Raw genomic sequence first — 16,950 nt, 5'->3', positions numbered from 1 at the left:
TAAATACGCTTCTCTTCTATTGAGATGAGCAAAAGTAGTAATATTTATGGCCAAAGCAACCCTCCCGTCCGCTGCGAAGGCTACCCTACTAAGTTAATGGTGACAAATAAGTAGTTTATGATTGAGTTTCTATTGAAACTACTTTGAGTTAGTTGTACAATTTGGGTTATTGAAGCTGTAAATTCAGAGAAATAGTGACTTCTAGTGGGATTCAACAGGAGTCTGAACCCTGCTGCAAAATAGAAACAGCATTTTTCAGCTGAAGTTTGAAAACAACCCCATTCTTTTGATCTTTTTGACTAAATAACATCCTGGATATTAGCCATATTATTTGTCAACCATGCAGCCGATGAATCCTTTTGAAAAAAATGTTTGTGGTTGTTTCCGTACTTTGAGAGGAATAACATGAATAGTTGCCATTATCTGCCAAGACACCAAACTGCTTTACAACTTTTATTGTAAATGTTTTACATTAAAATCTGTGCACTGGTAGCGCGTATGAGGCAGAAAGTGCCTTTAAAATCAAATCAAACATTCCTCCTTTGCCAGTCACCACATTCGTTGCATCAGATAGAGAAAAATGTCCTTGTGCCATTTTGGTGTGATAAGACATGTTCCTAGTTTTCACAGGTTTTATTGTTCATTTGCAGTTATGAATATCTGAAACATTGCTGTCGTGTTAAGTGATGTCAAAGAATGTTCTGGTTCTGATCATTGTGGGATCAATAAAAAAAACAATTATTGGAAAGAATACAAGTTTGGTTATTCACAACACACATTTTAAACGTGTTGGCTCAAAAATTTGAAAGAGACCCCACATTTTGTGCCTTGCTTTAAAAGAGAGACTTGGAGAAAGTGCCAAGAATCTCCAGTTATGACAAGACAAGATATAATCTTGCACCACTTGTGTGTGACCTGTGTGAAAAAGCGAAGCACAAGGCCGTTGCAAGTGTTGCTAAAAGAAATACATCTATATTTAAGAGTACAGTATATAGAATGTTAAAAATGAGTTCACCATTTCTTTTTTCTGTAACTTTATTAATACATCACATTCATTTTATACATTGCCAAATATATATAAATCAATATGTCTCTTTTTTCCAGCAAATCGAAGTCATTGTTTCACCTCCTTTGTACAGTTGTGCATCCATTTCGTGAGCGCTGCAGTCCAGTATCTGCAGATGAAAGCAAGTGAGTTAGCTGGGTCATTTAACCACCATCCATTTGAGACTGGATGCAATCGATGTCAGATCCAAGTTGTCTTCAGTTAAATCAGAAGTCTAACGCATCATGATCATCATTCATGAACTGATTACAAAGCATTTTCTCACTCAAAATACTTACTATCATGATGCTCGGTGTATCAAGCTATTCCAGAATTCTGGGGGGGGGGGGGGGAAGTAGAACATTTTAATTAGTCTTCGTGAGTCAATTCTTATTAAATATTGACTTAATTTACACATCAGAAGTCTAATGCTGATTAGAAGTCATCATTTAATAAAAATACTTTTTCAAAAATACTTAAAACCATCATTTTTTTCGATACAACACTGATTCGATGGGTTTGTCACTGGGTCTGGGATAGCATAACATAAAAACTGAAGGCGTTAGTCGCACCCTGCAGAGTTAACCTACCTCCACGTTTCAGCAGCGGCGCGGCCTAGTCAAAAGCGAGTATGAGCAAATAAGTTGCTCAAAACATTCTTTTTTTTCCCCCAAACTTAAATAATGTGCCATAAAATGCCTCTAAAACTGAAAACAATGAGTTCTTAGCATATTTGTCAAAATCAAACGCCTTTCATTCGAGAGAGACGGAACACATGTTCAGAGTCGACGGTCCTGAGCAAAAAGAAAAAGAGAAAAGACTCTAACCCGGATGTAGTTTGCGCCACATCCGGTATCTGTGGCTCTTTTCTTATTGGCTCACACTTGACCCCGTTTTCTACTCCTCCACTCGCCGTAGATATTTACCACAAAGTCCAACCCCCCCGGTTTTCATCATTTCAGGAAGAAGCGGGTCGAGTGTCGGTCCGCCACTGCTGTTGCCTCTGTTAGTTACAGCTTTAATAAATACATTGTAGCATCATATTTGTTAGCCTAAACGGGCTCTCTATGGAGTCAGCGGTCGTCTAGACCAGCTGTCTATCCCGGCTTGAGACCAGAGAATATGGACTGGACAGCGAGCAGTCGGATCCGGATCCGGTTCTGGTTCCTTTTGGCGTTACTTTGCAGCGCTGGTCTCCCTCAAAAGGTAAAAAGGGGCTAACTGGGTAAAATAGCTTGAGCTGGATGAGTTTAGCTCTCAGTATAACTGGTGACACATTTCAATTAACCTTGTTGATTTAACTCTATTGATTTTAGGAGCGTCAGAACTCTGAATTATTCATCGGTCAAAGTGTTTGCGTTAGCTTGGTAGCTTAAAATCCATGTTTTTTAAAGTATTAAATGCATAATACATATGTGTGTGCCACGTGTGCTTCCTCGAGAGTTTCTAAGATAATAAAATCTGATGATGTCCAAGAAGGGTGTTATCTTTGAATCGATTAAATTATGCACAGCATGTGGTAGACAGTACAAAACAGAACAGAAAATAAAACGTATTTTGTCGTATGATTGCAAAGTAATGAATACTTCTTTATCAAAGGAATGACATTTTCCTGATTGCGTTGACCAGCTACCAAAGGAAATTATAAACACAGAATGGGTTCCATCATATATCAGAAACAGATTCAAGTCGTTTTTTTAATCCCTGGTCATGTCTCATCTTGATAAACAGTCTGCTGATGTTGGAGCAATAGTAAAATAAATGTCTCCTTTTCAAGCATTTCACAAAGAGGATATGTCAGTGACACTGTCCTGATGGTTTAAGCATCTGTGAAGAAGGGAGTGTTTCTGTTTCATCTGTTTGCCAGATGAATCAAAAATTTATGAATGGATGTTCAATGGTTTTTGAGAGATAATGAGGAGGAGTATGGCCTGAGGAAAAATCTGTTAGATCCTATTATTGACCTGAATCATCAATATTATTATCTAGACTAATATTAATAACGAATAATGCTTTCAAACCCAAATCAAATTGTGGATGGAAGTTGCTTATGTACGGCTGTATTCTGTCAGTACAACCCAGACCCAGTTTTGCATCTTTGATTCTTGTGTAAACAGAATAAGGCCAGGTTGGTTTGCTATAACAAAAGTTGTGATTGTATTTATCATGGCAGTGAGTTGATGGTGCTTTATCTACGTACACGGGGTTAAAGAGCCAACACGTGCTATGCGTCCCACTGGAAAAGCGGTGTCGCTACTACCTATCATGTTGAGTGGAGTTTGCCAAGAGATTTCCCTATTGATCACAAAAATTTTTAACAAGAGGCAAACTGACTTTTGAACAGTTGTCTCTTCAGGGCTTAAGTTCTCACCTATCTTGTTCTGGAATATACTGCCTCTCCCCAGGTGTGTCTGGAAACTAAATGAAATCAAACACACACACAAAAAAAACTGTTGTTTTAATACAGCCTGGGAGGGAAACCTCCAGTGTCTGACAGCTTTCTTATGGGAGTCTTTGCAGCGGGACTCGTCAGGCTGTTCTTAATGCTGCATTCCTTGAGGCTGACTTGATTGACGTTCAAGATATATTTGATGTGTGGCTGTTTCTCTGTTTTCATTTGTGTTGAAACGGGCTGCAAAGCAGACTGCTCATTTTACACTTTTTTTGTCAGTTAAAGACATTATGAACCCTTTTATAGGTGACATATTGACTAATATAATGTCAGAATGTTCTCATAACAAGCACCAAATAACAATCTCCCCCCCCCCGCCCTTTATCAGAACCATAGTATGTAAGTGACTCTGTAAAAAATGTCCACTTAACATATCTTGAAGGCATGTGTTTTTAGACTCACCCACCACTTCAAACTGTTCCTACGTACCTTCTGCTTCTTACTCCTCACAAAACTTTCAAAGAGCGTCTTTGGATTTGCAGCAAAGTACTTGTCATGAAGTTTCTGTATTTCCTTGAAGAGTATCTAGAAGACTGATTGGGTATTTCACAAACCTATATCCTCCTGAGACCCAGCCCGTTCGCATGTCCTCTGTAGTGGACATTTGTCCATTACAGAGGACGCATGTCAACGGGCTGGTCTTTACTCGCTTCATGGCATGCTAGTATTCCACTTTCATATGATGTTGCTGCATCTGAAAATTAGCATTCCAGTAGCCTGTTTTCTATTTGGGGTGCACAACAGCCATGATGGAAAGACGCCGTTTGCTGTCCTTTGTTTGTCTAATGTTGCAGGAATAGTTCTAATAATAGAAGCTCTACTTCTTTTGGATTCTCCCAACCCTCATCACACTAACCAATTCTCATTCACTGAAGACGATTTTTTACAGTTTATGCCCAGCTTCTCTGTTTAGAACACGAGTATCACCGTTGGTGGTGTAATTCATCCCATTCCAGTTGATAACATATCAGAGTGTCTGACAAAGGGTTAATAATGCAGACGTCTTACTTGACTGCTTGTGTATACTCAGTGGGAAGGCTGCCATTTACAGCCTGTGCTCGTGTTTTGTTCACGATAGACTGATTATCACATGCACAACTTTAGACTTATCACAATCGGCAAAATTGTGAGCACTATTGGTGTTAGGATTATGCAACTTCCTTATGCAAGAACTAAACATTTCTGTCACACGTGGACCTGAGGATATTAGAAGTTATTGTATGATGGCGTCGATCCAAATTTCAGAGACGAAACAGATGTTCAGAAAGTTAGTTGCTTGTGAAACCAAGAACCCTTGATGGAGGTCACAGGGCAAAAAGCAAGTCGAGTCGTGTGAAGGTTCTGAGTATACAGCCCGGTGGGAAAAGACACAGGTGGCCGGAATTGATATAAATGCTCGATGGGGATGTGAGACTATGGTACGGACCCCACACAAATGTGAAACTCTGTTTATGGGGTTGTTTTCGCCTTGGTTTCTGCTAGGCAATGACCTGCTCATATGTTCCCATTTTATACTTGAGATGAAGAATGCATAGGATGAGAATGATGGGCTTAATTTCTCAGCTGCAGTTTGGGCCTTTCAGATTTCCATGTGCTGGTCATCTTGTAAGAGCTGTGTGAGGAAATTCAAGCCATGTGAGTTGGTTATCCTTCTGAGTGCTTGTGCAATTGTGTGGTAGTAATTTTCATCTTGTACTGTGCATTATACTGGATGGATGGGGCTTTGCTCCCATGGGGGGGTGTTCAGCAGGATTAGGCAGGACAATGATCAGTATCTCTGAGGATTAGCAGGAGATCCCAGCTGCTAAGCCTGTCGGAGACTCCTGTGCTAATGATGACAGAAAATGTATTTCTTATCAACTTATTGTAGGACAGACTTGTCTTTCAGTTGATGTGTATTTGAGTTCCTTGAAAATACTCTTTAAGAAGAACAGTTCGTATCTTGAGTACACAGACCGGTTGGTACATTGGTGCCAGAAACCATGAGATGCCCACAAATTATTTTTATCAGGAGCTGAATTCTTTTAATTCCGTGTTGCGTGTCATGCTGACTGCGGTATTAATTCCATTTTCAGCACAAATGTCATGTCATGAGGCTAGGTCATTCAGGCTAGTCATTCGTGGTTATCACTCGATGTACTTTGTTTTTTTTTTGCTTTGCTTTGCTTTTTATTTGTGAGAGATTTCTCCTCCTGTCTCGGTTTAGAAAGGATTTTCTGGAAAGAAGAGCTCAGAGAGGAAACTGAAGGGAAAATCGGGCACTCTTTGCGTAGTTTGTCATGAAATAAAAAAAAAAAGCCAAATCATACTCTTGTTGTATTCAGGGTGGAAGCATGAGTGTGATGCTAATGGCTGCAACATGCGCACATGCCCAGCCTCTACACCCAAAGGTGGCATTGAGGCGCTACCCTCATGTTTTGACCCAAGTGGGCGCTCATCCAGCATCCGGCACATTGTAACCCAATTAGTTCCTCGTTCCTGGTTTGTTCTTCGCTTTACCTGGTTTTTATTTGAAGATTAATTTGTGAAGTAGGTCGTGGTGACACGACAAACCCCACCACCACTCCTTCAAAATTGCTAACCCTACCATTAGGTAATACTGAAAATATTTAAATGTTCTTTATCCTTAGATAAAAATTCCACCAGATTTCTTTGTGAATAATTACCGTGCTGTAATTTATATTTATAAATAGTGTTATGTCCTGGAATGTGTAACAAGTAATGTCTGCGTTGTTATGCTTGATCTAAGGAGCACTGGGTTCAGATCTCCCTGTGGACTTTAGTGGCAGTGTGCTCACTGCTTGCTTGCTAATGTCTGAGTTGTGATTTGCTTTCACTTTAATTCGGTTAGTTAAGTTTGTCTGATATTTTAGAGTACAGACGGTTTGATTTACTCTACTTCAACTGGATTGTTCTTGTTTCTTGTTCCTCTAGGCGCTTTGCGGTGCCAGCACGGTGTCCCTTCCTGAAAACCTGCTCTTTGTGTCCACCTTGGACGGAAACCTGCACGCTGTCAGCAAGAAGTCCGGCTCTATCAAATGGACTCTGAAAGAAGGTAAAGAGTGCCACTGACGCATTCGTGTTCATTTTTCTCATTGCATCGTTTTTATTCAGGTTATTAAAACAATATTTGCTTGTTTTTATTGGGAAATCAAGTTATTAGATCCTAATGCTGCGCGGGAATCATCAGATTTGTTTTCATTTATAAACACAAATATTGTTTTAAATGCTGATTATATCAAAGTATATTTACCCAATTTGGACCAAAAGTTTGATCAGGATTTTTATTGATATTGTGTAGGTGTAGAAAATACTTTCAGGGTTCAGGCAGAGAAAATCCAGTGAGCTGTTCTGTTCAGCATGGAAACGGGGTAATTATTAACCAGCAGAGGGGCAAATATAGCCTGCAATCAAGGTCAGAATGGGCAAGGGTAAGCAACTTTGCTGTAGTTTCACCTTCACATACAGCATGGACTATGGCTAACGTGCTAACGCAGACACTAGGGAAAGCTAATCCTGACGCAAGTTGTTGTTTCAGGATATTTATTTATTCTTAGAAAATCCTAAACATTCAAGGCTTTAAGAGGTTTGAACCCAAGTCTTGGCTCCATCCTCCTGATACCCCCGTCATTAATAATCAGAGGCAGAGGCTGCTTCCTACACATCATCTGTTGTTCCGGGAAGGCTGCTGAATATGAATTTGACTGCTTGTGCGCCAGCCTCTGCACACACCTGTTGTTGTTGTTGTTGTGCTCCAGTCAGGCAACTGTACACCTACGTAATGAGGGGGAAGGAAGAATCTCGTCACACGACCAAGACAGTGCAGCTCAGCCCACGTGCATGTCCAGTCACTGCTTGCTAACTTTGTAAACGGCATCAGTGTGTCTGTCGGACGAGAGCACGGTAACTGTTTTTCACCGCAGGGAAGGGAAGAATAGTTTTCTCTCAACGCCAGTCCACATAATTAATGCTGATTGACCACCCTCTGATAATCCCGCATTGGACACCTGCTATTGTTGACATCTCCTGGCACCTCCACAGAGATCAGCACCATCTGGTCCACGCCCTGTATGTTCACACTGCAGGGGTGTGTGCGTGTGTGTGTGTGTGTGTGTGCGTTTGTGTAGAAGCAGTGGAAGTTTGGGCTTTTGACTCGGAGAGTTTTCACGCTCTACAGTATTCATCTTGTGTTTTAATCAGTTTACCAAGTGGGTATTTGTTAGTATAGCTCATCAGACTATCATTTTGTGTTCCCATCATGGGAGACGCGGATATGTCTGTTTGCCTTGCACGCTTGCCCCAGGGACATTTTCCCTCGTTTGGACTTTGAGTTTGGTGCAGTTTTTCCTCTGAAGCTCTCGCCATTCTCTTTCTCAACAACTATTGGCAATGCTTCAGTCAGTTGGATGAAATTCTTGCCAATCCTGAATCTTCTCCTCTTCTCCGTCCTTACAGATCCAGTTCTACAGGTCCCTACACAAGTGGCAGAGTACGTACCCAACAATTGTTTTCCTGCATTGCTGTACATTTAGTTCTGTGTGAAGTGCAAGCGTCTCTTACAGTTTATTCGACACAGAGATTTGTTTCTGACAAAGCGTGCTCAATGCAAGTAGCTGTAGCGAACTGTTAAGCTAGTCGTGCCTGTTGCACTCTGTACTGGTGGAGAGATGGAATGCATCTTCTGAACTCTTTGCCCTAGACCGGCGTTTCTACCTGACCCTAATGATGGTAGCCTGTACTCTCTGGGAGGAAAGAACAACGAAGGCCTCACAGTAAAGAAAAGCTTATTTTTTAAAATCATTTCCATTATTTTATTATGTTTGCATAATGATAATAAAGTGTCTTAAATCTTGAATCTTTAAGTCGTGAATGTGGTTATCTATTGTCACAGCAATCAAACGTGCTTTCATTCATTGTGCTCAAACAGAAACTACCCTTCACTATCCCGGAGTTGGTCCAAGCGTCTCCCTGCCGCAGCTCTGACGGAGTCCTTTACATGGGTGCGCCTGACTCTCAAACAGGAAGCATATTATCATGTTGGATTAAACAGTGTTCTGTATTTCCTAAAGCCATAAACAAATACCATCCCTTGTCTTGCTGTAACTGAATATCTTCCAGCACCTTTCAGTTCCACTCAGCCCGACCAGTGTTCTTTTGAATATACAGTCCGCCAACAGTTGAGAGGAAAGGTTATCTACCGCAGTGACAGAGCGTCCTTGTTGAAAGACGAGCCTGTGACATTTGCCTCCACATAGTCGTTGTCAGTCAGGCTTTTGCTTTCATTCAAATAAGGCCGCTGTTGGCAGAAAGCATGTTGGAGGCGCGGAGATCGAAAAGCACGACAGAGTCAGTTTGTGTAAAATACCCACGTGACTATGAAGCCAGAGAATCCTGATTCATCATCTGGATTCCATCAAATCACTGAAACAACTTTTCCTGATTGATCAGTTTTGCAGGCATGCATTGTAATCTATGATAATGGGGTTATTCCTGCCACTCCCAGTGACATAAACAGGATTGTTCATGCAATGATAGAATGGTAACACCCATCATTGAAAAAGGTTCATGGCTACATGCTAATTTGCTTAGTTCAGCTTCTGCCACCATACTCTTTTTCATGTCAGTTTTTTTTTTTTTGATTTTTAAATATGAAGCTTTGTATCGAAGCAATGCCGCGTCCGTAGGGAATGATGTCACCCACTTCTTTGTTTGTAGGTAAGAAGCAGGACTTGTGGTATGTGGTGGACCTGTTGACTGGCGAGAAACAGCAGACCCTCACCACCTCTTTTGCTGAGATGCTATGTCCATCTTCGTCTCTTCTCTATCTGGGACGCACAGGTAAAACACAACCTGTTCAGCAGGTTTATCCTCCTCACCTAAGCCTTATTTTTTTATCAGCTCATAAATTGGAGCCTCTCCTTTTCCATTTTCCATATCTCTCACATGCTCTGACCCTAAGGCGGTGGACGTACCTAACGTACCTTTCTGTGCGTCTCCGACTATCCCCACTCGCTGGTCTGTAACTGCAGCGCTTAAGGGCTGTGGGGGGGGGTGGTAACGGTACCTAGAGGACCTAGAGCAGTGCCTTGTAAATTAACCTTAACTTGGTGTCGAGGCAACACGCACATTGTCACCCAGCGGTGTATGTTCTGATTCTCTTTCTCATTTTTCATTAAAGGAAATTCAATAGCACTTTGCATTTCTTCTCAGATACGGATACTCGGTTTCTGTCTTTTGTGTGTGTTACACAAGTAACGCAGCAATGCAAGTGCTTTTCCCTGTGTTACAATGCACATGCTGTTTCATGCTCCTTGCAGAGTATACCATCACCATGTATGACACAAAGAGCAGAGAGCTACGCTGGAATGCCACCTATTCTGACTATGCCTCCACCCTCCCAGACGATGAAACCAAATACAGTAAGACTCACGGACGCGCTGACTTACAGACGGTCCTCATTTAACGACGACTGGGAGTTAGGACGGTGCCAGTCAATCGTCTGCCTTTTGGTACCCCACAGAGATGGCTCATTTTGTGTCCAACGGTGACGGCCTCGTGGTGACAGTGGACAGCGACTCAGGAGACCTTCAGTGGATCCAGAACTATAACTCTCCAGTGGTGGCCATATATATCTGGCAGCGTGAGGGTCTTCGTAAAGTTGCACATACAAATGTGGCTGTGGAGACTCTGCGTTACCTCACCTTCATGTCTGGAGAGGTTGGACGCATCACCCAGTGGAAATACCCGTTTCCCAAAGAGAACAAGCCTAAAAACAAATTCATGTGAGCAAACTAAGTGTAATGATCTTTTATCAAGGTCTGCTTTTGTAGAATACATTTCCTTACCCAATACTGTTATGTGGGTGTTGTTGAAAACGTGAGGGAATTATTTACCTATTTGTCTGAAATGTGGACACCATTCAAAGCACTTATAGACAGAGATTGGTGCACCTCAACGGCTTTAAGGACTCACACTAGTGCACAACTTCATATGTCCTTAAATACTTTGAAGCAAAAACTGATTGAGCTTTGGAAGGTGAAATGTCTTCAAGCTGAAAGAAGTCTCCGTGCTTTTTATTTAACCTCTCAGGATTACTGTGACCTGGATGAGGGAGGAAGACAAACAACAACAAAAAGCCGTCACGTTGCTTAAATGCTGGTGGCGTCTAGATATGTAATAACGAGCAAGTGGGAGTCAGCAGGCTGGCTACTAGTTCTGGTTTCGCACCAGAGCACTGCTTTTATTTTTGCACACAGTTCCTTCTGCTAATTAAAACCAACGGTGGTGAAACCTGGAAGTTCTGCTTTCGGACCTGCAGTGTTGCTATGAGCTCAGAACTGTATCCTGTCGAGCTTCAGTTTAGGAAAGCATTCGGATGATGTGTTGATCTTCAAAAACGAGGCAGGCGTGACGCTGAATTTTTGTTTCCAGGGCCACACTCTATGTCGGTAAATACTCCACCAGTCTGTATGCCTCCCCCTCCCTTGTGCACGATGGAGTCACTGTGGTGGTGAGTGACAGTTCAAAGTTTTGTCTTCAATTAGGCCTAGTTAGTTACTAGTCAACATGTGTTTATAATTAGTTCAGCGTCCCTGTTTATTTTTGCTCATTGTCTTGACTGCGATTTTCAGGTTTGACAGTGTCGTGGTTTGCATGAATGCATCCTCTTCTACTTTCTTGCCGGTGTGCCTTTATGAAATCCCTGTTTGGTGTCTGACAGGAAGTGTATTTACAGTTGACCCTGCACGTTTGTGCGTCCGTACAGCCTCGTGGCAGCACCTTCCCCATGCTCGAGGGCCCTGACAGCAAGGACACCGAGGACGGAAAGGAGTGTGTTATCACACCCAGCACCAGTGTCAAGTTTAATTCTGCACTGCGGGAGCACAACCGCATCAACTTCATGAGAAACTACCTGCTTCTCATCGGTAAAAGCCACCGGGCACAAAGACGTATCTAAAACACCTACCCACATAGACGGGATTGTTCCTGCTGTAATTGAAGGAGTAAGAGTTTCAGGGCCAAACAAAAGGTGGAAAAATGAACAGCTATTGCAACAATAACTCTCTGTACTTACTGCAGCTTGATTTTCACGGCTCTGAGCCCGTCCGCTGCACCCAATGACTGCCACGCTGAGACTGCCACCTATTGGACATTAAAATGTACCGTGCATACTGTGCGCAACCCTGATCAGAAAAAAATGGGGATGCTGTGTAAAATATAGCACCAGAATGCACCTTATTGAATTAAGTCCTCTTGAAGTGGAGAACAGGAGCAGCTATTTTACAAAGAACCCGCACTTCTTTGGGATCAAGGCTCAAAGTTTTTGCTTACCATTCAGAGTGAAAACGATAAAGTATGTCTTTCTGACTTATTAATAGTAATAAATGTTTTAAAATGTTCAATCTTGCATGCCAGGTCACCACGAGACCCCCCCTGAAGCACACATTAAGATTCTGGAAAAGTTCCCTGATACGTTCCCCCGCAATCAAGGCAATGTCATCCCACCCACTACTGACCAGAAGGTCGAGGAGGTGCGTGACACATGAAATACTTTTTCGGTTGGATGATTTTTTCAGACATCAAAGCATCTACACATTTTCTCTCCTCTTACAACGCTGCAGAAGGTGAATGGTAGAGGTGCGGACCATGACCCGCCGCCTCCTCTGCCTGAAACGTCTATCCAAGAACCGGGGAACATTGGTCGCTCTGTGCGCCCAGAGGCTCCCGTTGACTCGATGCTCAAAGACATGGCCACCATCATCTTTTCCACTTTCCTTTTGGCTGGCTGGCTTGCCTTCGCGATTACCTACCCCAAAGTAAGTGGAACTGCAACACATACATAAGTGGGGTGTTAAGATTATACAGCTACCTGCTGATAATAAGCAACCTTTTATGTTCACTTACCTCAGAGAGTGCATAAGCAGCAGCAGCTGCAGCACCAGGAGTTTCAGAGGCAGATGGAGGAGAGGTTGGAACTGCTCCAGAGACAGCAGCCATTCCCCCCAGCGGATGTGGGCTTGGTTCCAGAAGGTGACTATTTGGAGGTGGGCCACAACACTCGCTCTGAATTTTCTGACCACAGCAGCCCCAACGTCACCCCTCGAGCCTCCAACCACTCCAACCTGTCTGTGTCTGAGCTGGGAAACGCTGCCAACGACCATGAAGAAGGAGGTAAGGACTGAGACATGAAGATTACACGCCCACATTCTCTCTTCCTACTTGTTGAACCCTCGTGTAATAATTCTAACCAGTTCTCTCTGTCTGAAATGATGTGTTTATTTAATTAGAGGAGAACTCCAGTATTGCCAGAGTTGGTAATATTACGTTCCGCCCAAAAGAGGTCCTGGGTCATGGTGCTGAGGGCACCATTGTGTACAAGTAAGGCTTAAAAATATTATTAATGATGATAGACCCCCCCCCACACACACACACACACGCACACATGGCCTAATAGTCCTAAACATCTCTTTAGCTTGCCAAATCATCTTTGCTAAAATTATCATCTTTGGTGAACACATGCTGCTTGGAAGTAGGAGACGATGAAGGAATATCACAATATAGTTTTGCCTTTTTTTCTCCCCAAGGGGGCAGTTTGACAACCGTCCAGTGGCAGTAAAGAGGATTCTCCCAGAGTGCTTCAGCTTTGCAGACCGGGAAGTCCAACTGCTGAGGGAGTCGGACGAGCACCCAAATGTCATCCGCTACTTTTGCACGGAGAGGGACCGTCAGTTTCAGTATATTGCCATTGAATTGTGTGCTGCATCACTCCAGGAGGTAATTAATAGATCGTTAAACCACCAGTGACGAGTCGGGGGAGTCATTTATGTTGACGCAAAATACAAGAACGGGCTTCCTTTCTTGAAGCTTCCATACTCTTATAATTATTGAATTGCACTGACAGGCTGTTCTTCGTCCTTCTAGTATGTGGAGTGGCAGGATTTCGACCGTCATGGACTCGAGCCAGTTATGCTTCTCCAGCAGACGATGTCAGGACTGGCCCATCTCCATTCTCTGAATATAGGTATTATCTCTGAATATACTTTCTCATCCTCATTGTTTGCTACTTTAAATCAATACCTAAAGCACTACAGTCTACTTTCATACATAATAAATGATGGGGCCATTTGTACCGTGGATCTTTTTGATGGTTTGATGGCCCTGTTAACTTACACAACTCTACACAAATGTATAAATGGGTCTACCATAATATTGATGCCATGATTTTTCTCCTGGTTTTTCCTTCAGTCCACAGAGACCTGAAACCCCATAACATCCTGGTCTCAATGCCCAATGCTCACGGTCGGGTCCGAGCCATTATATCCGACTTTGGCTTGTGCAAGAAGCTCGCAGTGGGCCGCCACAGTTTCAGCAGAAGGTCTGGGGTTCCCGGCACTGAGGGCTGGATTGCCCCCGAGGTTCTCAGTGAGGACTGCAAAGACAATCCGGTCAGTCCGGTGGTCTCGTAACCGCTCTCTCACCTGCCTTTAAATGCTGTTGGTTGTCAGAATTCACGACGGAAACCGTTTTTGGGAAATATGTACAATCATGTAATTAAGAATTCTGAAGATCGCTAACAGAAATTTAAGAGCTTCTCACACCAAACAGAAAGTCGTACATTCTCCATTACGTTCCACGCTGACCTTCTTGCTCTTGCTCTTTTTAGACTTGTGCAGTGGACATCTTCTCTTCTGGTTGTGTCTTCTACTATGTGGTGTCTCAGGGATGTCACCCATTTGGAAAGTCTCTGCAAAGGCAAGCAAACATTCTCCTGGGCACATACAGCCTCGACCATCTGCAAACTGACAAACATGGTGAGGAAGACCTTGATTTCTCTCTCACTTCCTGAGGTGTCCAACAAAGTTAATGTAGTTGACACTTAATGTAGGTCAGTACGGACGGGGGCATTGTGTTTAAGCAATTATTTATAATTTTGTTGATTGAAAAAAGCTATTTATTTAAAGTATGTTTGCTAAGTGATCTTACCTTATGAGCCCTCTGTCAAACCGACACTGTCATCTACCAGAGGACATTGTTGCCAGAGATCTAATAGAGCAGATGTTGAGTACGGAGCCACAGAAGAGGCCTTCAGCTGAGAGTATTCTCAAACACGCTTTCTTTTGGAGCCTGGAGAAGGAGCTGCAGTTCTTTCAGGTAAGATTTTTTTTTACTTATCTCACATTTCCACTACTTTTTTTTTTTGCAAAAATCACACATGTTTAATCGTAGCACATCAACCAGTCTGTACGCCTGCTACAGGCTTTTTAATTTATAATCAAGTCAACTTGTGCATCCTCAGTATATTTTACAACCCATCTTTTAGTCGGGTAACAGAAATGTCCTGGCGTGTTTGTGGTTCCTTGCAGGATGTGAGTGACAGAATAGAAAAGGAGCCGCTGGACGGACCAATTGTGAGGCAGCTGGAGAGAGGAGGGAGGTCTGTTGTCAAGTGTGACTGGCGAGAACATATTACAGTGCCGCTGCAGACGGGTATGAGGCTGGCAAAAATAATAACTAACCAATAACCAGGAGGTCCCACTGATTGATTCATGGAGCTTTGTCTTTGGCAGATTTGCGGAAATTTCGCTCGTATAAGGGAGGGTCAGTCAGAGATCTGCTACGTGCAATGAGGAACAAGGTAGTGACACGTTCTCATCTTTTACATTTAAAAGAAATTCATCTTAGTGAGAACCTTTCATATTTGACATCGGACCTTTCTTCAACAGAAACATCATTACAGAGAGCTGCCTGCCGAGGTTCAGGAGACGCTGGGCTCCATCCCTGATGATTTTGTCTCCTACTTCACCTCCCGTTTCCCTCACCTGCTGCTGCACACCTACCTGGCCATGCGGACATGTTCATCCGAAAGGCCGTTCCTGCCTTATTACTCTACTGCAGAGCAACTTGCAAAAACACAGGCCCAGAAAACATGTCTGGGGCCTGAAGGACAAAATCAGCAGGTCCCAACACGCACGTTATCACCATCCCCGCAAAACCCAGAACCCACACACTCTCCAGTGCCTCCAGTGCCCACCGCATCACCAGACGAGCCTGCATCTTCATATTTGCCTGTTCAAAGAGTGCAGTCAGCAGCGCCATTAGTGTCCACACAGACTGACTCGCACAGACACACGTCGAACCTTACACCTGCCTCGGAGTCCTCCACGGATCATCTCAGAAAGAGCGAATCCAGTCAATCAGAGATACACATACTGCCAGAGCCCTCGGCAATGGACAATGAACCAGTGTGACCCGGAGCAGAGTCAGATGGACCCAGCACAGACGGGAGCGTTGCCCTTCAGAGTGGATATCCGTTGGTGATGGTGCTACTGATGAGCTGGTAAGGACCAGGCCTGCAGTGCCTGGGATCCTCTGCCAGACGCAGCAGCAGCTGTTCTCTTAAGTGCCTTCTGCTCACCAGGGTCAAAACGTTCCCAATAAAACCGTCCAAGAACATGTCTGCCTCCAGGATGTCAGATAACCAATAGGTGGTGGTTGTTGTTGTTGTTGTTGTTGGATATGGCAGACAGAGCAAAGATTTTTTTTTTTTTACTTTTATAAAGACTTGTGTTTGTCCTATAAATATATGGGCTGCAGTGTGGTTAACGTGTCGGCATGTTGTTGAACACATTGTGAAATGTCGTACGATTGAGCCAGCTCTGTGCAGCTGCTGTAGGTATATTTTTGTTCAGACTGATTCAGAATTTGGATACTTGATGATGAATCTTTTGTGGCGGTTGTGCCTTTTTATTTTTAAAACACACTGTGCTGTGTGGGTACAGATCTTTAAAATTGACTATGCTAAAGGCGTTTGATTCCATTTAATGCTGCTAGATCTGCTTCTCTTAATCGAGACTTCTGTGCCGAAGTCTGTAAGCGTGCACCGTTGCAAAGGCTTGTCAGGGTAGCGTCCTTAATAAAGTAGCTGATTTTATTCTCATGTGATCACATGGTCAAAAGATTAATTTAGAGGTCATGCTTCAGAGCTGTATTTTAACTTTACAAGGATGTCAAGTCGATAACGTTCACAATAAATTATTTTTTTATGCTAAGATTTTGCTTGTTGATCGTCTGTTAGCCTTTTGTTATATTTAACATTGTAAGAGAATAACTTCAATTGATTTATTGTCTAATGTTTTACGACCGAAGTTCCTGCGTAGTTCCAGAGGCATGACTATTTTGTCCTAGTACGCTTCCCGTAGTTTGATATTATTATGCACTTTATTTCCTCTTCAGAAGGAACACCGGTAGTTTGTCTGGGTTCGTCCTCTGCCTTGAAACACGCACTTCGTGTCGCTGCTCGCAGCTCGTTCGGACTTGACGCTAAACCTGAGCTCCAACACTGAACTTCTAGTTGACTTAGAAACAGTAAATATAGCAGCGGCCGAGCCGATGAAAAGCAGGGCAACGAGAACAACATGGGCAAAGCTGTGAGTGTGAATGCATCCTTATTAGC

General features: G+C 43.0%; 1 protein-coding gene and 1 long non-coding RNA gene across 2 annotated transcripts; one reads left to right on the top strand and one right to left on the bottom strand.

The window, feature by feature from the left end:
- Positions 1 to 1,023: 1,023 nt before the first annotated feature.
- On the bottom strand, positions 1,024 to 1,836 carry LOC137906146 (uncharacterized). The gene is made up of 3 exons (XR_011105869.1): positions 1,636 to 1,836; positions 1,345 to 1,381; positions 1,024 to 1,175 (listed from the first exon to the last, which is right to left on the bottom strand). It is a non-coding gene; the product is annotated as an uncharacterized lncRNA (long non-coding RNA).
- A 331-nt stretch (positions 1,837 to 2,167) lies between these two features.
- ern1 (endoplasmic reticulum to nucleus signaling 1) lies at positions 2,168 to 16,515 on the top strand. The gene is made up of 22 exons (XM_068750385.1): positions 2,168 to 2,251; positions 6,432 to 6,552; positions 7,953 to 7,986; positions 8,197 to 8,269; positions 8,425 to 8,497; positions 9,213 to 9,335; positions 9,815 to 9,916; positions 10,018 to 10,279; positions 10,929 to 11,007; positions 11,263 to 11,422; positions 11,913 to 12,028; positions 12,119 to 12,313; positions 12,407 to 12,668; positions 12,785 to 12,875; positions 13,082 to 13,271; positions 13,419 to 13,518; positions 13,743 to 13,942; positions 14,161 to 14,308; positions 14,521 to 14,648; positions 14,861 to 14,984; positions 15,065 to 15,132; positions 15,221 to 16,515. The coding sequence occupies exons 1-22, from the start codon at positions 2,168 to 2,170 to the stop codon at positions 15,743 to 15,745; spliced, it is 3,258 nt and encodes a 1,085-aa protein (XP_068606486.1). The 3' UTR covers positions 15,746 to 16,515.
- The last annotated feature ends 435 nt before the right edge of the window (positions 16,516 to 16,950 follow it).

This window comes from Brachionichthys hirsutus, chromosome 16 (genome assembly GCF_040956055.1).
Source record: "Brachionichthys hirsutus isolate HB-005 chromosome 16, CSIRO-AGI_Bhir_v1, whole genome shotgun sequence".
Classification (NCBI taxonomy): domain Eukaryota; kingdom Metazoa; phylum Chordata; class Actinopteri; order Lophiiformes; family Brachionichthyidae; genus Brachionichthys; species Brachionichthys hirsutus.
Note: the sequence above shows the minus strand (reverse complement) of the source record. Positions and strands in the feature narration are given on the sequence as shown.